The sequence below is a fragment of the Asterias amurensis genome, chromosome 7, assembly GCF_032118995.1.
Source record: "Asterias amurensis chromosome 7, ASM3211899v1".
Classification (NCBI taxonomy): domain Eukaryota; kingdom Metazoa; phylum Echinodermata; class Asteroidea; order Forcipulatida; family Asteriidae; genus Asterias; species Asterias amurensis.
In genome coordinates this window covers 2,877,676-2,899,730 of record NC_092654.1, presented here as the reverse complement: position 1 = coordinate 2,899,730, position 22,055 = coordinate 2,877,676, and the positions used below count along the sequence as shown (strand labels likewise).

At 38.2% G+C, this 22,055-nt stretch overlaps 2 protein-coding genes across 6 annotated transcripts in view; one reads left to right on the top strand and one right to left on the bottom strand.

The window, feature by feature from the left end:
- The window catches only part of LOC139939764 (uncharacterized), a 29,164-nt gene extending 16,464 nt beyond the window's left edge, over positions 1 to 12,700 (top strand). For all 3 annotated transcript variants that reach the window (XM_071935870.1, XM_071935871.1, XM_071935868.1), the window contains exons 16-28: positions 591 to 740; positions 1,164 to 1,319; positions 1,429 to 1,561; positions 2,466 to 2,567; positions 3,127 to 3,248; positions 3,547 to 3,801; positions 5,054 to 5,161; positions 5,441 to 5,616; positions 6,194 to 6,283; positions 7,534 to 7,737; positions 8,798 to 8,908; positions 9,199 to 9,286; positions 10,711 to 12,700. In XM_071935870.1, the coding sequence (XP_071791971.1) occupies positions 591 to 740; positions 1,164 to 1,319; positions 1,429 to 1,561; positions 2,466 to 2,567; positions 3,127 to 3,248; positions 3,547 to 3,801; positions 5,054 to 5,161; positions 5,441 to 5,616; positions 6,194 to 6,283; positions 7,534 to 7,737; positions 8,798 to 8,908; positions 9,199 to 9,286; positions 10,711 to 11,826 (2,811 nt within the window). In that variant the 3' untranslated portion in view covers positions 11,827 to 12,700. The remainder of the gene's footprint in view (positions 1 to 590; positions 741 to 1,163; positions 1,320 to 1,428; positions 1,562 to 2,465; positions 2,568 to 3,126; positions 3,249 to 3,546; positions 3,802 to 5,053; positions 5,162 to 5,440; positions 5,617 to 6,193; positions 6,284 to 7,533; positions 7,738 to 8,797; positions 8,909 to 9,198; positions 9,287 to 10,710) is intronic.
- Positions 12,701 to 12,903: 203 nt separating this feature from the next.
- LOC139939765 (uncharacterized) overlaps positions 12,904 to 22,055 on the bottom strand; it is a 15,254-nt gene continuing 6,102 nt past the window's right edge. Inside the window, exons 5-15 of one of the 3 annotated variants that reach the window (XM_071935874.1) lie at positions 21,457 to 21,622; positions 21,224 to 21,279; positions 20,624 to 20,678; positions 20,185 to 20,295; positions 19,462 to 19,695; positions 18,986 to 19,050; positions 18,450 to 18,536; positions 17,736 to 18,096; positions 16,909 to 17,049; positions 16,343 to 16,398; positions 12,904 to 15,877 (exon numbers count right to left, since the gene is read on the bottom strand). In XM_071935874.1, coding sequence (XP_071791975.1) covers positions 15,800 to 15,877; positions 16,343 to 16,398; positions 16,909 to 17,049; positions 17,736 to 18,096; positions 18,450 to 18,536; positions 18,986 to 19,050; positions 19,462 to 19,695; positions 20,185 to 20,295; positions 20,624 to 20,678; positions 21,224 to 21,279; positions 21,457 to 21,622 — 1,410 coding nt within the window. In that variant the 3' untranslated portion in view covers positions 12,904 to 15,799. The remainder of the gene's footprint in view (positions 15,878 to 16,342; positions 16,399 to 16,908; positions 17,050 to 17,735; positions 18,097 to 18,449; positions 18,537 to 18,985; positions 19,051 to 19,461; positions 19,696 to 20,184; positions 20,296 to 20,623; positions 20,679 to 21,223; positions 21,280 to 21,456; positions 21,623 to 22,055) is intronic. The other 2 variants (XM_071935873.1, XM_071935872.1) reach the window with 2 other exon arrangements.

Sequence of the window (22,055 nt, the reverse complement as noted above, 5' to 3'; positions counted from 1 at the left end):
ATCTGAGAAGTAATGTCATTTTTAGGGCTAATTGAATCATTGTAAACTTGTATGTGTCAAACCTTGTGTTGTGCTGACCTTTTGCCCTTGATAACAAGTGACTGTGCATTGTGTATTGTGTGCGATAGTGGTCAAGTACATGAGATTGTTTTCTATTTTAGACGCCATCATTCGTTTTATGCCAAACATTTTGTTTTTTTGTGAATGCTCTTTTAAATAAAGGTCCGGCCTCCCTCCTGCGCCATCATCATCATCAAACATCAAGGCAACAACCGCCCTCTTACCGTACCTTCATCAATTCAAAGCTTTGATCTCACTACCTATTGATTGATTGATTTATTTATTGATTGGCTGATTGGTTGATTAATTGATCGATTGAGCGATCAATCATCGTTGATCTGATTGATTGAATTTGTTGTATCCCGTCAGGTGATCCAATCCCTCTTACCATACTTCCATTAATTCAAAACCTCATTATCCATTTATTTATTTATTGATTGGCTGATTGATTGATTAACTGATCTACTCACGATTGATTGATCGATTGATCATCATCGATCTGATTGATTTAAATTTTTGTATCCCTTCAGGTGATCCAATCCCTCTCACCATACCTCCGTCAATTCAAAGCTCTGACCTCGCTGGCCAATCTTGGTATGATAGCGAAGGATATCCTGCGATTCAGACGGATGGATGTCTTCTGCCCTGGGCCTGCTATTCCAATCCCAGATCTGGAGTCGGTACGTCTTATTTATTGATTCATCTGGATGAGTACATCTATGAGTCGCTTGTTGCACAGCCCACTTTCAATAACAGGGCTGTTCTGTGTTGGGAGGGTAAAAAAGAAGTCAACATTAATTTGTTGTCCCCTGAAATCCAAAAGCTGCTTCGCTGCAGTAGATTAAATGGCAAGACGAGTTCTCAAAGAACAAATCTACAAAGCAAAGTACCATAATTCTCAAAAATGCATCCTTGTGGAGAATTATACTTTGTAGACAAAATTCCTGGAGGAGCATCCCAGTCTTAAGAACTCCCGCTTGGAGTGCGATAGTTTCCTCTCTTTTTTTTCTTTTTTTTTCCTAAGCCTCTATAAGGTACCAAAATAGAGCATATAAACGTACACACTGAATATTTATTGACTTGTCTTCCTTCTTGTTCCGCAGCAAAAGCGATTGAATAAAAGCCAGTTGAAAGCAGTGTCCGCTGCATTCCAAGCCATAAACCAACCTGATACACTACCAAGAATCTGCCTGATCCAAGGGCCGCCAGGGACAGGCAAGACACGTGCAGTCATAGAGCTTGTCATGAAACTACTCAGAGTGAGTTCAAAGTTTGTGCTGTTTTAGTTACTGGAAATCAATATCTTGTTCTTGATTGTTCTTATGCTATGCGTTTTTATTCACTATTTGCTTTCTTTGATAACTGCAGAGCCGTCATTCTCAATCAGGCAATCGCCAGCCAGGAAACAGAGCACCAAAACCTCCTCCTATTCTACTCTGTGCTCCCTCTAATACTGCCATTGATGTATTAGTCAGGCTCATTGGTTGTTTAATCAATAAAGGTAAGTATGATAAGAATTAACTAAATAGTAAACTTGCAGGTGTATCCATGTGTAAAACCTCTTTTGGAGGAGTGTTGTATAGCTGGATTTAACCAGTATATCATCCAGATAGTTTAATTATAGCTTATCAATTGTTAGATTTATCTGTCATCTTTGTTTAATGTTCGAGGAGGTAGTCCATTCTATAACTGTGTAGCACTTTTTTTGTTTTTTACAAGTAAATATGTTTTTTTTGCTATAAGAGATTGCCTTACATCACAAGGCCACTTTAAGGTGAGGGCTACAGTTACCTTTCACCAGGGAAACGTTGCCACCTTCTCCTGGGGCTGAAACAGGGTTACCCCCTTCATAGTCTCTGTTAGGATGTAGGCATGGGTATCATCCTGTCTTTTAGAGCAGAGTGCACTACCTCCCCAACTTAAAGAGCCAATCAAGGATGATCTCCATATTTCAACTATTACCTTTTTATGGCAAAATAGACATCGTAGATATCGGTTAATAACCATTTTACTCTCAAAATTTGCATTTAGCTTTTTCATCCGAGAGTCAAAAAGGGCTTATCTGTTATAATGACCTCTTGATGCCAGTGCGGTATTCCCCTAATTGGGTGTGAACACAGTTCTCCAGCTTTGGCAAACTGAGGGCGTGCAGGTTTGTTAGACCCCGCAATTTTCAGAAATTTGGCTAGAAGCGTTCTGTAGAAAAAACATTTTTACCATGTTTTAACATGAGGTAAGAGACTCGTTATATTTTTTGTATGTTTCCTATGAACTCCAGCTATTAGAATATCTATAATATCTGTAATATCTATATATTTGAGATCATCCTTTGTTGGCTGTTTAAATATTGTTGATATTAAAAGAAGTTACCTATTCTGTCTTTCCTCCTTATGTTTTCCAATTAGACACGCCCCCTACTATTGTGAGAGTGGGTAGGTCACATGATATCCATCACTCAATCAGAAAGTTTGGATTAGAGAGCCTCGTACGATCGCAAAGAGCTAAAGGTAAGTAATCTGCCCATCTCATTGAGTCTAGGGATTGCCGCCTATTCATTTCTTCAAGCTTACATTTAATTACATACTTCATAAAAATAGTACAAACAATTTTATAAGGATGTTTGAGAGAGAAACTAGGCTTTCTGTTTATGATCCCCTATTCACTCTTGACTGTATACTGTGTAGATGCATTCATCACATCGTATCATAGTGTAAGCTTGTCGTAGTTTATCTATGTTTGAAAATCATTGTGGATGATGTCATAGAGAAAAGATAGAAGGAAAATTGATCAACACCGCTAATACCTTGCCAAAACCACAGTGGATGGTCTTACAGTAGGAGGGTTGACTGTGTACTGTGTAGTTACATTCATAACATGATATCATATTGCAGGCTGCATAATGCATGTACCATTCAAAACCCTGCAGATGATACTGAATGGTCAGACAGTAGGAGGGTTAAGAACAACTAGAGAGTCCATATACAATCTGAATGCAAAGACTCAATACAACAGTAGGCCTTGTATAAACAATCCCAATCCGATGATTTGCTTGATTTGCTTTTGCAGAAACATCAGACCTTTTGTTCAAACAGACCAAAAAGAAGAAGGAGGCAGAACTATCACAGAATCGAATCCTTGAGTTGGGGAAAAATAGTGGTCTGCATAAGATGAGAGGAGAAGACAGAGAGGTACGATAATTTGGCAACAATCATTTATTGTCGACTCAGGGCTATGAGTTTGTTAGTGCTCTGATTGCTTTTCCATACACAATATCATCCTGTACCCTCACAGTTACCCATTAATACCCCTGGGTGGAGAGAAGCAATTATAGTTAGCATCTTGCCAAAGGACACAAGTGTCATGATCGAGACTTGTACCTGTACCCCGAGGCCAAACCACTATAACTCGACGTCGTTGCTCCAAACAACTCGTCTATGACACCCTATACTATCATTATAATGTCCTTGGTAAATTTTCTGTCTGCAGTTCTTCAGAGTTAAGACCGAGCAAACGAATCTGATCAAACAACTCAAGATCGTCCACTCGGAAATTAAAGATCTACAACGTCGACAAGCCGAACTCGACAAGAAACCACACAGACACTACGAGGAGTACTTCATGAACAAGGCTGACATTGTGTGCTGCACGGTGAACGACTGTGGTAGTAATGTACTACAGAGAAGTAGTAACACTGACAGCAAATCAAAGATGATGAAGTTTTCTTGTGTTATCATGGACGAGGTAAGAGTTAGGGGTAGGGTGTTCTTTAGTATTCTCCGTGCGGATTTGACTGGCTTCTCTGTCCGCTTCTCTTTTTGATTGTTCAAAGGGTTTGGGTACTTTTGTACGCGAAGAACACAAACATTCACAGATTTACATTAAGCTAACACTGTTTTAAGATGATGATAGTAGAAAGCTTTCCTTAAAATATTACCTGCTGAGGTGCTGTAGTTTTTGTCTCGTAGGGAAAAGTTGTTAAGCGTGTCAGCGGATTTATGCAACTCTCTCCTGAAAACTTTGCTCCGTGATTTTCAATGTTATATTTGTTTCTTTCGAAAAAAGACTCTTTTTAAGGTCGAAATCTCTGGCTGAGACTATTCTGTCTTTCAAAAAGGGTCTCAAGACTCACCTGTTCTCCAATCTGTAACTGGTTGTGACCATCACTTTGGTCTTTCTTTTTTCCTTGCTGCCTTTTGTAGTTTGGCGCTATATAAATCCAGTATAAAATCAAATATAATTAGTGCTGCATAACTGGCTGCATATACAGTGCTAACACACATTGGATTTTGTTTTCATTCCTGATGCAAACTTCTATCTATACATAAATCCAGTTATTGATATTGTTACTATTATAACACCCCTTGCAAGTATTCTGCCTGCTCATTGGTTTAGAGCGCGTCACATGACATGTCTTAGTTTTGCTAGACGACGGCCGTGTGATAGTGCGTCGGTTTGCCATGCGCTAGTCCGAAGACTAGCACACGGCGCCGTGGGCTAGTCCGACAGACTAGCACACGACGTGCAGTACCCAGACGTCCGTTGCGTGTACGAGGATGATAAATTAATAGTCTGTAACCATTTCGGATTGCACGACACTACATGCAACACAGTAAGTAAAAGTGTTTGCAATCTGTATTCGCGTCGTCCGTGGATTGTAGCATTCAGGTCTGTAACTTGATAATAATAGTACAGTATTTAGAAATGTTTGGGGTGTTATAAAACAAATATTTACTGCTTTTACTCGTGCAATGGTTAAAAACTATGACTCCCGAAGGTGATCCCCGGAGCGTTCTATTTTCCCGAGGCTTCGCCTCGGGAAAATAGAACGCTCCGGGGATCACCTTCGGGAGTCATAGTTTTAACCATAGCACTCGAAGCAGTCAATATTTGTATACTATTAACTATTTTTGCATTATAAGATAGGTCCTTTTTGTTGGTGAGAAGTTTGCAATACATAGCTTATTCTTTTCACTTGTTTCTTTTTGTTCTACAGGCCAATCAGTGCTCTGAGCTTGACTCCATTATCTCTCTGCAGAATAGCTCGATGAAGGTTGTGTTGGTTGGAGATACTCAGTCACAACCACCATCTATTACCTCAAGGGTAATACATTGTTTAATTCAATAAGCACGTTGAGTCAGTGGCCATTTTGTGCTCTACCTGAACAACGAAACGCAGCGCGTATACACATAAACCTAACGCGCAAAAAAAATAATTTGTACACAATTTTTTCTAAAATTTGCAAACTTTTATCACCCAACTAAGACGCTGCCAGTTTTAAACAGCCCCATTATTATCACCACTCTTTTATTCCCTTTATAGTGATCATATTACAAACTATTTTTGAACTTTAATGATGATTTTGATTGTCTTGTGATGCAGATAGCAAGGCATTATGGGCTTCATCAGTCGTTATTTGAGCGTCTTTGTCATCTTTCCGGACGGGTGAAAGGAACTCCCTCTCCGGTCCATTATCTTCAGATCCAGCTAAGAATGCATCCAGAGATTTCACAATTCCCCTCCAAGCACTTCTACGGAGGCCGCATGGTTAACGATAGGTGAGTTAGTGTTTGCCCTTAAAGGCAGTGGACACTATTGGTAATTACTCAAAATTACTTATAGTTATTTGCATAAAACCTTTCTTGGTGACGAGTAATGGAGAGCTGTTGATAATATAAAACATTGTGAGAAACAGCTCCCTCTGAAGTAACGTAGTTTTTGAAGAGGGTAATTTTCCACGAACTTAGATTTCGAGACCTCAGAATTAGATTTTGAGGTCTCGAAATCAAGCATCTGAAAGCACACAACTTCGCGTGACAAGGGTATTTTTTCTTTCATTATTATCTTGCAACTTCGATGACCACCCATTGAGCTCAAATTTTCACTGGTTTGTTTGCTTATACATATATTGAGATACACCAAGTAAGGAGACTGGTTTTTGACAATTACCACTAGTGTCCATAGTCTTTAACTTATCAAGTAACTAGCCAGGTGGCTAAATTATTCATTTATGCCAACAAGTCATGATTATTAAGTCATTTTGAAATCACCTGTTAGCTTGGTAAGATATGAACTCACAACCTTGTGGAAGTCCTGGACCATGGTGACCAGTGGTTTTACTTTTGTCTTTATCAGGAAAAAAGCTCAAATGAAGGAAGCATTTTTTCTCCATCCGTACCTTTTCTTCAATGTGATTCAAGGTCAAGAAGTTCAGACGCCTTCCAGGTATGTTGACATTAGAAACAGAGCAAGTCATTACATGCACAAATGCCTTATCTAGCACAAAAAAGCTCCGAGCAAAAAGGTGTTTCTAGCATAAAATTGCTTCGTGCAAAAATGTAGTATTTAGCACGAAAGTGCCACTTGCAAAATAGTATTGTCTGGCACAAAAATGATCCTTGCAAAAATGTTGTTTCTGGTACAAAAATTCTCCCTGCGAATTTGTTGTATATGCTCCATGCAAAAATTTCAAATTTTGAGGAAAAGGTTGTGCAAAAAAAAAATCTCGGTGCATCCTTATTTTGCCTCGGGTTTAAATTGTCGTCCATTTTTGATTGATTGATTGATTGATTTATTAATTTATTTATTTCCATTTATATTATTCTTTTAATGTTGTTGATTCTTAGAGTGCCATCAGATTTAAATCCTTTTATTTGTATTTGTTGATTGGAATGATTTTATTTTCTTTCATTATTCCACTTGCATTATTCTTATATTTTTTACATTTGTTGTGTTAAATACTACATTTACTGCCATTATAATTCATTTTGTTGATTTTAAATAATTGATTCTATTCCATTTCATTTACATTATTGTTATCAATCCTAGTGTGCCCAAACTCTTGACTTTATGATTGAATAATTTAAACTATTCAATTTCAGTTGTATTCTTCTTTTAATGTTATTGATTTTAAATGTGCCAACACTATATTTACTACCATTGTTCCTTATTTGTTGATTAAATAATTTATTATACTACATTGCATTTACACTATTTTTTAATGTCATTTGTAGTGTGCCGACAACTACAATTATTGCCTTTGTATTTATTGATTGAATAATTCATATTGATTCCATGTAATTGATTATTAGTACTGTTTACAAAAAAACTATCTTAAATTTGTAAGTTTTTACTTGTATTGTTAAGAACTATGATATTTTGTCCTTTAGCATAATAGAATACATTTTAGTATTAAAAAGGGACACCCAGATCAAAAAAAATAAAAAATTATGCACTCATTTTCCAATAGATAGGTTCCTTAATATTATTGTTGACCCTTTCTTTTTATTCTTCCCTTATTGATGAAACATGATCGTTAATTCGGAACCATTCTTCTTTTCGTTAATTTTATCACACAACTATTTATCTCTTAACTTCCAATTGACATTGCCTTTGATTGTATTTTGATTGTGATTTTGATACTGTGGAAATAAACTGATTGATTGATTGAATGATTGATTAATCAATATTCACAGGAACTTCACCAATGTGAAAGAGGCTGACATGGTTCTAGCTGTATACTACATGATATGTGCAGAGAAGGCGAGGAACCAGACCATGTTGAAAGAATTAATGAGCGTTGGAGTAACCACTCCATACAAGGAGCAGGCTCAACTTCTTCATTCCCGCATCATGAAGACTCAAGAAAATATCAAGAGATCGTTTGTGCCGGAATTTGTGTAAGGATCATCCTGTCCTCGCCAGTTTTTATATAGCGCTTTTCACGCCCGAGTGGTGTCTCTTCCAACATTATTACCCCTGGTCACTGGGCCTTAAATCGTTCGTTAAAGCCATTAGACACTTTCGGTAAACAGTGTTGTCCAAAGGCCCACACTTCGTGTATCACAACTTATATATAAAATAACAAACCTGTGAAAATTTAGGCTCAATCGGTCATCGGAGTCGGGAGAAAATAACGGGAAAACCCACCCTTGTTTCCGCATGTTTCGCCGTGTCATGACATGTGTTTTAAAAAAATCCGTAATTCTCGATAACGAGAATTTATAATTGTTTTAATGTTTTCTCAAAAAGTAAAGGATTTCATGGAATAATATTTCAAGAGAAATCTTTCACCATGACCTTCTGTAAACCCTGTAAGTTATTTGTAAATCTGTGAACTTTTTTTTTTTTTTTTCCTGTTCCGAAAGTGTATAATGGCTTTAAACCATCTCAGCTCCCTTGGGAGTATACAGCCTGTGCGACAATTATATGCCCTACTCGGCTAAATCAATCACAAGAACCATCTCTGCCCTCACAGGTACACACTTTCCCTTGGGTGGAGAGAAGCAATTATAGTTAAGTGTCTTGCTTAAGGACACAAGTGTCATGGCTGGGGATTCGAACCCACACTCTGCTGATCAGAAACACCAAATTTGAATTCAGTACTCTTAACTGCTCGGCCACGACACTTCCACTCGTCATACTTTACATACTGCATTGTCATTTTACACTCCAGCACAGACTGGTCTACGCTCATCTTCAGACTCTACTCAGCTTGTTGAACACAAAGTGACTCTCAAATCAGCTGACAACAGATCATTTACCTTTGTTGCACAATTTCAATCTGAGACGTTTTTGCAATGAAATTTTCACAATTGAGTTTTATTGTATATATCTACATTCATACAGGTTTAAAACAACCATTCAGGTGCAAAAAAACAAAGGTCAGTATGCATCTACTTGCCTTTAAACACAACGGAAAGTAATAGTTTGATTTGTTCATTTCTTTTGTTTTTGCAGACTTCCAGTCATTGAAATATCTGCACTGGATTTATTTCAAGGGAGAGAGAAGGACGTTATCATTTTGAGTTGTGTACGAGCAAATAGATCACCAGATCAATCAAGCCTTGGGTAAGAAACAAAAAGAAGGCTTTGCTGTTTTGGGGGATTTTTTTTAAACACTAGAACTAATGTGAAGTAAGTAAGGTTTGCGGTTACATTTCTCTACCACATGTTCTGGATTTCTTCATAGCTTAGGCTTACGTTTCAATTTTGGTTATTGTACATATTGTTTGTATTTAGCGCCACGAGCATTTTGCTGGATTTTTGAGCTTTATAAGTTTTCATTGTTATAAGTTACCCCTTTTTTTATTATTCCTAGCGTACTCTTTCTCTTATCTCTTGCATTGTTGTTTCTTTAGCATGATTGGTGACAAGAGGGTGTTGAATGTGGCTATAACAAGAGCCCGGTACTCTCTTTTCATCATCGGTCATCTGCCAACGTTACAGGTGAGTCAATTCAAATTAAGCGGTAAATTTTGTACATTTTTGGTATTTTTTATTTTATTAGATTACACAATATAAACATGATAAATAGTGCCAATAAAAGGATGAATAGGAAGAAAGAAGAAATGCTCATATTAATTTTGGTTTTTACCTATACACCGATCGGTGATGGCACTGTATACTTGGTACTTTCCCGAGTCCTGTGAACAAATTTAACAGGCATATTACTTGGGGTGGATTTGAACCCACTACTCTTGCAATTCTAGAGCAGTGTCTTACCAACTAGACTACCATGGTTGCCCGGTAGCTAAAGGCAGTTCAAATCCTATGTATTGGCAGCGGGTTCCGCAACGATATATAATAGATGTTAAATTTGCATAGGGGATAAAGAATATTAATTTTGGTTTTTACCCATACACCAATCTGCGATCTGTACAATCCCGAGTCCTGTGAACAATATCAGAAATGCTCAGTTTTAGATGTGGAAGGAAAACCCCAAAGGGGGAAAACCCATGCAATTGTTATTCAATATTTCTTAATGCTGTTCTATCAATTTTGTTACTTAAACCATTGTTCCTGCTCTGTGCTGTACTTTCCTATATTATTTATCAGCGTGGCTTTTTGACAAGGATTTCCTCCACATATAATAGTGTCCCTGGTACTTGTGATGTGCTCGGAGCCCCTTCTCTTCATTCCTTTCATGGTCAGGATTTGCATGCCATATCCTCTACGAGTAACTAATGTGTATTTTATGTCCTTTTTTCATCAGTTTATGTCCCTTTTTCATGTAACTGTTGTTTTATCTTATTTGAAGTTTTTTACAACAACAGCTTTTAATTTTATTTATTTTTAATCAGTTTGTTTTGTTTAATTTCCTTTGTTATGTTTACCTTCAGTTTTGTTCATCAATTTTATTTGATTTTTTTTTTGTTATTTGATTTAAATTATTACATTTATTTGTTGAATATTTTTTGCAGTCATACGTGCTTATTTGATTCTTTTCCCAATTGTAATTTATTTCATTTGTAATGTTTGCTTTAATTTTCTTTCCAAAGATGTTTCTATTTTATTGTTAACTATGTACATACTTATTACGTAGGCTATATGAATATTTTTGTGTATTATCCTTTCCTGTAATTGGCGGCTCGTCCACTGTTGGTATGGGCAATAAATATGACATAATATATAGTAGTATTATTAGGCTGTTTCTTATGTCCGACTAACTGGAGGGGGAGTGATTGTCTCTATAATTCGTAGTGTTTGATTTTGTAAGCATGTTTTTTTAAATATTACTTTGTGATACTACCAACCATGGTTTTTGTTTTTAAACTGAACAAAAATAAATTAAGTGAATAGACTGATTGTTATTAATTTACACCTCCTGCACAGCGAGCATAAAGACAGTTGTTCTTTCTTTTTGTTGACAGACGAACAGTGACTGGAATGTACTGGCTGAGGATGCTCATCAGAGACAACTTCTAATTGATGTTCCCCTGAACCAGTTCAAAGACGCAGCCCAGCGCTGCAGCAAGAACATACAAGAGTTACGATCAAACACAGGGAACACCACACAGATGGCACCCAGTGTAACCCTCCAAGCACAGACCAGCCAGAAAGCAGACCCATCGGCTGTCTCAGCGGGGTTGAAGAGTGGTCCACACAAGGCGGTAGACCCAAGAATTGTTGGGAGTAAACAGGGCTGTAGTCCACAGATGCTGGTTGATCCTAGACTGACGGCTGGGGTCTCTCCATCAACCTCTGGTGACAGAGGGCATAACAGAGGAACCAATGGTGTCGACACCGTAGGGTATTCCACAGGACACAGGAATTCGAAACTACCGGGGAAGAAATCTAACATTGCTTCCCCGGCTGCTAAGTCAAGTCCATTCAAGAAGAAGCGTGTCCGCTTCAAGGAGAGCAGTAGTCAAGGTATGAGTGAGAAGGCGATGCAGTGGAGCTTAATACCAAAGCCAATGCAGCCGAGCAGTGCTGCCGTCAAATCCCCGCCAAAGCGCAGCCTGTACACTCCGGTATTTCAGAAGTTGAAATCGCAGAAGACTGCTACGTACAACAGCTTGGGATGTAAGATACCTTGGAAGAAGCAAAAGGGAAACCAACAAAGTAAACCTGTGGTCCGGGTGTCTCATGAGGCGAAACGGACCAGGGTACAGCCGGCGGTAGCACAAGCTCAGCCCTCGCCCAACAAGTCCTCTCCATGTCCTGGCAAGACTCAAAACCCGACTCCTGTTGATCCTCATCCCAAAATAGTGGAACAAAGTGCGAGTTTGAGCAGTGAGGTCCATCAGCCTAGTACGAGTGGATCAGGTCAGCATGGTGCTGCCCCGAATTTACAACAAACCGTTGAGAAGATTACACGAAATCATGCAAATACAAAGACAACCAGACCTCTGCACGGTTTACAACAGGACCCGAGACAGGTCCGAAGACAACGCATTCACGATGCTAGAACAAATGAATCCGGTACTAATGAACCAGTGCGCATTCCTTATTCCGGTAGGGAACATGCCGCACCATTTGACTGAGGAGCAGGGCTCAAAATTAACACCGGAACGCAGGCCTGAGGCCAGCGACTTAAGCATCGGGCCAGTAAACTTCCGATTGTCTCGTGTTTCTGAATAACAGCCCCTCACTGTTGTTTTAATTTAAACTGAAATTTTCAATTCCGTTAGTTATTGAAGTATTGCCCATTATAAAAAATATAAATCTTCTCAGAGTGCTAGTTCAAATAAGCAACTCAAATGTGAAACTGTAGTGTTCTCCTCAATTTGGTTCCGGTCGTGTACAAAATTATCTCTTTTTGTTAAGTGCACCTGGTTCTGTTACATGCATTACACAACATACGAGACCAATGGCTTTCGTCCCATCTGAAGGACAAAGCATCATGGTTAAGTGTCTCGCTTGAAGGACACGTGTCACAACTGGCACTCAAACCCACACTCGGTCAGAAATACCAGAGATTGTTTCCGGTGTTCTTGACCGATTCCGGTCGTGTAAAAAAAAGTGCGCTGGGTTCTGTTACATGCATTACACAACATACAAGACCAATGGCTTTCGTCCCATCTGAAGGACAAAGCATCATGGTTAAGTGTCTCGCTTAAAGGACACATGTGTCACAACTGGCATTCAAACCCACACTCGATTGGAAACACCAGAGATTGTATGTGGTGTTCTTGACCGCTAGGCCATGACACGACACAACTGCCTTAATTTTGAGGCTGTTAATCCCGAAATATTCTCGGGTTAAACTTAACCCACAATAGATTCTATGCCCCAAATTTCTTGGGCTGGTAGTCTGTTGTGCTGCCATCTTTTGGTGAAGAATTGAAATACTTTTCCTGTATAGATGTGCATTAGGGGACACAATAAAGTTACTATTTATTGTTTCAGCCCTTGGGCATGAGGAGGGATGGTGTACTTGTTCACATTTGTTACCAAATACAGTTCGTTTCCAAAGAAAGTAGGTTTTTATTTTTGCAACATTTCAATAGTTAAAGCCATTGGACCCTTTCGGTACAGAAAAAAAAAAAAAGTTCACAGATTTACAAATAATTTACAGGGTTTACAGAAGGTAATGGTGAAAGACTTCTCTTGAAATATTAGTCCATGAAATGCTTTACTTTTTGAGAAAACGGTAAAACAATATAAATTCTCGTTAACGAGAATTACGGATTTGTTATAAACACATGTCATGACACGGCGAAACGCGCGAAAACAGGAGTGGTTTTTCCCGTTATTTTCTCCCGACTCCGATGTCCGATTGAGCCTAAATTTCCACAGGATTGTTATTTTATATATAAGTTGTGATACACGAAGTGTGGGACTTGGACAATACTGTTTACCGAAAGGGTCCAATGGCTTTAATGATCAGACTTTTAATGTAAAAATCAGTTGAGAAATGTCACATTGTGTTCATATTTGTCTCAATTAATAATGTCTTGTTGATGAGTTCATGGGGGGAATGTTTGGGTTAAACAATGAACAGTTTACTAGAGCATGATTTAAACTGAATTTATAACAGAAACATTTATTTCAATTACCAAACATAATTTTATTTTACTGAATGGGTACTTATTTGTGGAACTGCAAGCATTTATGCAAATAATAGGTTAGAGCCAATTTCATCATGCTAGTGTTCCATACAACATATGTACACGTTTGTTTGTGTTTGTTTGTACAAATATAAATAAGAGCTGCCAATTTGGAAGAAAAAATTCAAATTCTAATATTTTGTTTATGATTTAGATATTTGTTTGTATAAATCTTATAGAACGCTTAATCACAGCTTTGGTAGACTAAGTGGTTTAACTACACTTGATGCGTTTGTACTGAATGGAACATTTTATTCCATTCTTCCAAGTTGTAAAAAAAAAGATTTAAAACTATGTAAAAACAATGTAAATATTTGTACATACTCTAACATAATGTTTATGTTCTTCCATTGAGTTAAACAAACAATCAATGGTGATTTAAAGTCAGAAAATCTTCATCTGTTTTAATCAAACAAGAGGCTATTGTTACAGGAATGTTTTATTTTATTTTGTCCATGTTTATGTTTATCTTGCTTAACTTTTATATTAAAAAAAAAACATGCTATTCTAAAATGTACTTAATATGTAAATGGATAGATCTTAATCTTAAAAGATTTGGATTTGTTCCTTCTTCCTTGTATGATTTTAAGATCCTTTGTGACATATCAATAAGATTCCAATTAATAAATGGTCAGCATATAAACAAAGTAAATCCAAAAGGTTTGGCTCAAAGACTGTAATTTGTACATGGACAAACTCAAGCTATTGAGTGCCTGTTTATATCAATGTGCCACCCATCTTATGGTGGACCACACTAAGTAGACTGTGTGTAGTCATGCACAGTCTTGGTCCAAGACCTTATTTTCTCAAACTGGTAACGTAGCGCTATAACCCGACGGAGGGCGTGCTTTTCTTCTTGAATTCAATGGGGTTAACGACTGGCTATTAGAAATAACACCGAGGCGCCCTCTGCTGTTGGAATAGATCCATTTCGGTGCGAAGGTCTTGAAACCAAGACTAAGTCTTGGGGAACTTTGGGTCCCCGCAAGCGATTTTTTTACATGAAAAAACGAAATGGAAGACGCACAAGACTTCCAGAGTCAATATTTGTATAAATAGAAAGACTAAAGAATTAGGAATGAGTACAAAAGACTATAAGGCACGCTTGCATAGTCTGTCCACAATCATCACTGTAAACCTACCAATTTGAAGTTAATCAGAACCAATAATCTTTGAGTACTTTTTGAAGAATCATACCCCTCAAGTCCCTTACTTAACAATCATACCCTTCAAGTTCCTTATTGAACAGACCCCTCAGGTTCATAAGCAATAGTTCCTTAATAATAATACCCCTCAAGTTTATTCTGATTAATCATACCCCTCAAGTCCCTTATTAAACAATCGTACCCTCGTACATGATATTCAATTCTAGTCTTAAGTATACAACATTAAAGTTTATCGCTATATATTGTATAATAATACACAAGCAATGCTTACACTTAGAAAATAATCCTACAAATGCAGAAAATCATATGAAATTTATATAATTCATTGTCTAGAAATGTTAGTGGTTTTTTGTGGTGTTTTGAGAGAACCTGAGAAAAAAGGAATTTCCATAGAGAAAGCTTCTGTCGATGTTTGTACGAAGTGGTGAATGCAAAGGCAACTAGAACATAAAATGAATACATTTTGAGTTTTGAAGAGCAGAAATTTCTTCTAATTTTTCTTCACTTCACAAATATAGTCGTAATTTAGAACTACTTCTAGGACTCTTTAGGAGTTATCAAAACCTAAAGGCTAGTCCTAAGTTAGGACACAGGATAAGACTAGTCTTAACTCTTTAATGAAATTCACCCCCATCAACATTTCCAGATTGAAATTCTATTTTTTGTCATTTTAATAAGAATGATCTTCCATAACAAAAATTGTTGCATTAACTGACTGCAACACACATTAATGCATGGTATAATAACCACTTTTGCTCAATTCAAAAGTATTATAGCTTCACATAAAATACAGTATGAAGAATTAAAACTTCTTCAATCTAGCACTTTGTAGAAGCCTAATTTGTCATAATTACATAATTTGGAATATTACTGTCGTCAACCACAAGTAGAGCTGCCAATGTTGTAAGAGCTTTGTTCCTTTCAATGACTTAAAAGTTTCTAAAAAACATTATTTTTTTCTTCACTTTTTGTGCCAGCACCGTAAATACTTATCTTCTGTTATTTCTTCGGTAATTCTTTAAAAAAAAACTCTATCGACGTATTACACGACCATCAATGCCAAACTATTATAAGGCTTGACTGCACTTGCTTCAGAAAAAAAATTAAGCAAACTTTGATATTGAAACGGATGATGAACCTTTGTTTAACCTTAACATGTAAGGACACAATCGCGGGAATGTATATTTTACACTGTCGATCAATTCAGCAGTCAAGTAGATTGGTGGGGGGGGGGGGGAAGGCTACTGAAGTTCAACGTAGTTAGCTGGGAACAATCCCCTAGCTCCATGACACGATCCCATCCACCATCCGCTATCAATCTATCAAGACGAGTAATATTAAAAGCATGGTTATAAAGTGAACTTCATTTCAAATAGTTATATAGACGATGTGACCTATGTTTACATTCAAACCGCCCTCTGTTGACAAAACACTGTATATGTCATGTTTCACCCGTAGTCATGGTAAGATTGCATACACTTTCAAGCTGGCTGCCAAACATCAAAGGTTTTGCCCGGCGGTATGCGCGCGAATCATGTTGAGGTTTTCGAGCGACGTCAGAGGTCACATCGTCTATAGTATAAAGAATTACTTACAAAATGAAACAGTAAGTCCTGCAAAGTTTTTCTTTGAAGCATGGTTATAAAGTGAACTTCATTTCAAATAGTCGTATAGTACAGAAGAATTACTCACACAATGAAGCAGTATTTCCAGCAAAGTTTTTCTTTGTTCAACTACAGATTCTTTATAAAAGAGAATAATAGTCACTATGGATTTATTCCTACCTGTTCAATATCAGAGATCACATCACCAGGATCAAATGATATTTCATCTTCCCCAGCTGAAAATGAAATCAAGTTTAAATGTAAGTCAAACAATAAGTAAGAATCTTGTAGGGTCTGTATACTATTCTAATCACTCTTTAAGTTAATGGTTCTAACAACTTCTTAGTTGAAAGCCTTCAGTAGCTTTTAATAGTTTTAAGCATTTTGAGGATGATTTTACTTTGAAGTAATGTGGTTATGTATAAAGATGATATCAGTTTCTATGCCCCAAAACTTTCAACTCTGTGGAACCTCGGTTCAAATCCCACCTCAGACCCGCGTCTTGCATGTGGAATGGGTTTGTCAATCCCTACCCGACTGCATGGGTTTTCCCCATAGGGGTTTTCCTCCCACGTCTAAAACTGAAAGTTCTTCCTTGTCTTCTATACGAAGAGTTGGTGTGATTTTTTCCATTAGGATACTTAAAACTTGCCGACTATAATTCAGGAATAGTGTACATGATATCGTAATAATACTGGCGTCTTGATTTTATGGTTGTTTTGAGGATCACCACAACTAATACTTACTTGCTTGGTAATCGTAGACAGCCACTGCCATTTGAACCTCTGCCGGTTCCGCTGCGGGTTCTCCTATAACTCCTGGCATATCTTCATAAAGAGCATCCTCTATCGGCGGCTGCGACTGCTCAGGCTCTACGACTACTTGAACTACAAAACAAATCAAGAAAAATCTTCACAGAATTCTGTCTTGTTTCTGGGGGAGAAAAGATGCCAGTCACAAGGACCTCAAACTGGGCTCAATTTCATAAAGGTGTTAAGCAGAAAATACTGCTTTGCAACGTTCTGGTCATTACAGGGTTTCATGCACAAACGGATGCACAAGATGCTTCAAACACTTAAAGGCAGAATATATATTGGTAATTGTCAAAGACCAGTATCCTCACTTGGTGTATCCCAAAATATGCATAAAATAACAAATATAGGAAAATGTTTGCTCAATTATACCCTGCCTTTAAATCATGCTTATAAATAATAATGTTAATTGTTAAACGAGGACAGTTCAAACAAAGCAAAATCACACAGGCCCCATTAGGTCCACCTCTTCACAAATATGAGGGCAGGTTGTCTGTTAGGTTATCAAAAGCTTCATGAGACATGGACAGCCCAGTTTATTGAATGGTCTTCTCTGAAACTTATTGATTAAAAGAAATTGTATTTCGGGTGGAGAGAAGCAATTATGATAAAGTGCCTTGCTCAAGGACACAAGTGTCGCGACTGTCCAGGCCAGGATTCAAACCCACATTCTGCTGCAAATTACAGAGCTTGAGTCCACACCGCTCAGCCCTGACAACCCAAGTAGTGATTGGTTGTTTTACTACTGCTAAAAGGGCTACCTTGGCGTGGTATTTCTTCATACGTATCAGCAGGCTCAGGCTCAGGCTCAGGCTGGGGTTCTGGTTCAGGCTCAGGCTCATGCAACTCTTCAGGCTCCTGGCCCGTCCCACCTTCATTCATATAATCCGCCTCCGCATACATCTCAGAATCCTCTTCGGTAGGCTGGGGTTCAGGTCTGGTCTGGCGAGGTGGGGGTAGCTCAGGTGGTTGGTCTTCTTGGGGTTCTGGGGCAGGTTCTGGGGCTCGTCTTGGCTCTGGAACACGCCTTGGCTCTGGGGCAGGTTCGGGAGCACGTCTTGGTTCTGGCTCCGGCTCTGGCTCCATATTTTTGTGCTGCTCTTTCAACTTCCGCTGCCGTTCCTGTCGGCCAAAGTTCAAATTTGAAATTGTTTTGAGTGTTATGGAAAGGTTTTTGCGGTAACACTATGTAATGACTATCTCTAATGAGTTTGGGTGGTTCTGAAAAGAACCGTTAGTTTCAACTCGACGTTTCGATCAGTATGCTCTGATCGTCTTCTGGAGATCGTTTTGTGCGTGTTGATGTTATAAGTCAAACTCAAATAATGCTTCATGTTCTGGTACATTTATACAAGCTTTGAAATGAAAAACTTTGGTTCATGAATTTTACCAAGACTTTATGAGAGTAATCAAATGCATCACATACAATACGTCCATAACTATTATTATGTATTTCTTGTAATGAAACCAAGTACCTCTTCAACTCTCTTGGATTCTTCTTTCTCTTTCTCCTCCCTGGCCTGCCTCCTTTGCCTTTCTGAATCTGCTCTCTTGCGAGCCTCCTACAACATCAAAACGAAACAACAAATTTTTATCTTGGAATCCTCAAGGTGCCTTGGTCATTATAAGCCACTTATGACCAGTAAGGGCTTCCTTTGGTCACAAGGGCATTCCTTGGTCACTTTCGCCCACTAACGTCCAGCTTCCCCGGTCATTTTTAACTACTTATGAACAGTAAGGGCTTTCCCTGGTCATAATCATACAATTACAACCACAAAGGGCTTCCCTTGGTCACTATCAGCCACTTCTGACCAATACCTGCTAACCTTGATCATTAAATCAGCGGTTTACGACCAGTAAAAGTATACTTTAATCTAATGATGATGATGATTCCTTACACTACTACTTCTTTTCCTCCTAGTTTCTTTCATGTAACACCTCAAAAAAGCATCATTTAAACTAACTTCATCAACTCAAAATAATCTCTGAGAAAAGCTGAATCCATAATCACCTCCTCTCCTGCCTTTGCCATATTCTCAAACTTGGCCTTCAGGTTTCCGGATCCACCACCAGAACCTGAAAGTGACAAACATTTTTACAAAGTCAGACCTAGCAGCAAGATTAAAGTTTTTACAAATCTGTTGACCTATTTCAGTAAAGCGTGTTTATGAATCGGTGAATTTAAACATTCAGTGATTTGGACACAGCACTCTAGTGTACGTCTGCTATTCTTTGTTTTCACAAAGTGCTGAATGTGTTTAGGAATTTTAAATAACCCATCAAAATATTTACACAGGAACCGTTCTTTACGACTGAAGAAGTCAGCTTTTTCAGTTTTTAAAGAGAAAGGTCAGGCAGTCTCTGAAACATCAGTTTTAAAAAAAGTTCAACTTCAATGTTGTTTTACTCTAATTTTTGCTGTGGTACAGATTAATAAATTTGTGAAAATGGCGAGGACATGATTACTAATCCTTAATAAGCACTTACTCGGAGCCACTCTGGTGCGCTGGTACGAGGTGGTCACTCCCTGCATGTCCTCAAACGAGCCAGCAGATGAATCTTGCCGATCACTCTGTACTCCAAACTTGCCTCCGAATCCCTTTGACATGTCCTTCTGGGACGGGTGAAGCTCTACCTTGCTGGACTCGTCAAATCCAAGGGCAGCCTTGTCCTGTCTGTCGGTCTGAACGCCGTACTTTCCACCAAAACCAGTTGCATAATCTACGTACATAGAGAACTATAGTTTGAGGCATTTTGCTGTGGGTTATTGGTACTAGACCTTTCTATTGCATTGTCACAGCCCGAGTGTTTGCACCGTGAATGAAAAGCACAAACGGATACAATAGTTTGTAACAATGCTATACGAATACTCAAAAGAAGCGTTCAATAAGCGGAAACAAGCAACCAATAATCAAATGTATTTTCTTATAATAAAATATTTGATAAATATATTCACACATGAAGCTTTTCCCAGGCATCTTAAAGCTCGCAAGTTTGTGCAACGGGTGTTTTTTCTTTCATTATTTTCTTACAACTTTGATGGTCGACTGAGATCAAATTTCCACAGGTTTGTTTTTTTTAATTCATATGTTGGGATACATCAAGTGAGAATACTGGTCTTTTACAATTGCCAAATATGTTCAGTGTCTTTATTGAGATTGACTTATTCCAGACATTCTTATATATCAACGATATGCCTACTACTTTTACCTTTTTGTGATGCATGTTTATCCGTTTTTCCTTCATAATCGTAGCCGAGGGCAGCCTGGTCTACTCGATCTTTCTGAACGCCAAATTTCCCTCCAAAGCCTTTGGAGTGATCTTAATATACAGAGAAAACAAAAAAGTTTTTACAGCCAGACAAATTAAGATCTCTATTTTACTAGAGGCCCAATCTCAATTTAAAGTTTAACACAAAAAGGGAAAGTGGTGTCCGACGCTTTGAATTCTGTGAAAAATAAGATTTAACTATAAATAAATAGTAAACTTGCAGGTACAACTATGTGTAAATCTCTCTTTTGTGGGAGTGGTGGCTCTGACAAGAGCCGGTGTGGTCTCGACATTTCCAACAGTATACTCTGCTCGTCTTGTGGAGACGAGCAGAGTATATTGTTGGAGCAAGCAGATCAAAACAAGCAGATCAAACTACCTTTTTGTGAGTCGTGTTGGGACAGCTTCTCCTGATGATCCCATCCAACCGCAGACTGAAATGGGAATTATTGCAAAAATTCAGTCAATCGTTAAGAAATGGAGTAATTAATTCATATTATGCAAGTAATAATAATGACAATTGGCTCTTATATAGCACAACTCCAAAAAATTATCATTGCACTTCACACATGATATCCCCTGGTCACTGGGCCATTTCTTTCATTCCTGAAACCATCTCAGCTCCCTGTGGAGTATACAGTACGGCTACCAAAGCTAAATCATTCACAAGAACCATCTCTGCCCTCAGAGGTACCCACCCTCAGAGGTACCCATTTACCCCTAGGTGAAGAGAAGCAATTTTAGTTAAGTGTCTTGCTCGGGGACACAAGTGTCACCAAAGGGATTCAAACCCAAACACTGATGACTCAGCCACCAGAACTTGAGTCCGATTCACTAAACCACATGGCCACAACATGCTTATCAGATTATCAAAATAAAATCTTTGAGTTCTCCCGGTACACAAGCTAGCATTTCAGGTCAATACTACTTCACTGCCCTTCCTTCACCAAACAATCCCATATCAAATCACATATCTCACCTTATCTTGCTTGTCCGTCTGCACACCATACTTTCCACCAAAACCAGTTGAATAATCTATGTAGAAAAATCATCAAATATTTAAGACAAAGAGCTGAGAATGAACTACAAAACATTAATCATGAGTCAATTTGAAACTTTTCAAACAAGAACACTTTTTTTGTTATTATTTGTTCAGAGCCAAGCAAAGTTTTAAATTCCACAAAAATACTTTTTCGAAAACCTTAAACGTACCTTTTTGTGAGGCATGCTTCTCAGTCTTCCCAGCGTAGTCGTATCCCACGGCTGACTTATCGACATGGTCTTTCTGTACGCCATACCTCCCACCAAAGCCCTTTGCGTAATCTTTCTGTGAGGCATGAGAGCTCAGTTTCTCCATGTGCTCATGACTCAACGCCGACTGAAATTAAATATCAACATTTGTTTAAAGGATAATAGTAATAATATATAGTAGTCTACAGTGCACGAACTACCAATAAGGTATTCAAGGCGCTTAAACAGACAGAAATATTTGAAGGCGGTTTATTAAATCTTTCACTTACATGTATGGGACCATAAAATGGTTTACATGATTCAGCAGCCACTGCCAGAAACACCGGGGCAAACCCCTTCTCTTAGTAACAAGTGTAACTGGGTTCTTTTACATACATTACACACAACATGGGACCTACGCTTTGAAGCATTAACAGAGCAAAGTGTCTTGCTTAAGGACACAAGTGTCAAGACCGGGACTTTAACCCACACTCTACTGCTCAGAAACATCAGAGCTTGTGTCCAGTGCTCTAATCCGCTTGGCCAAGACATGGGAGACTATTTCCAAAAAGGGAAACCAC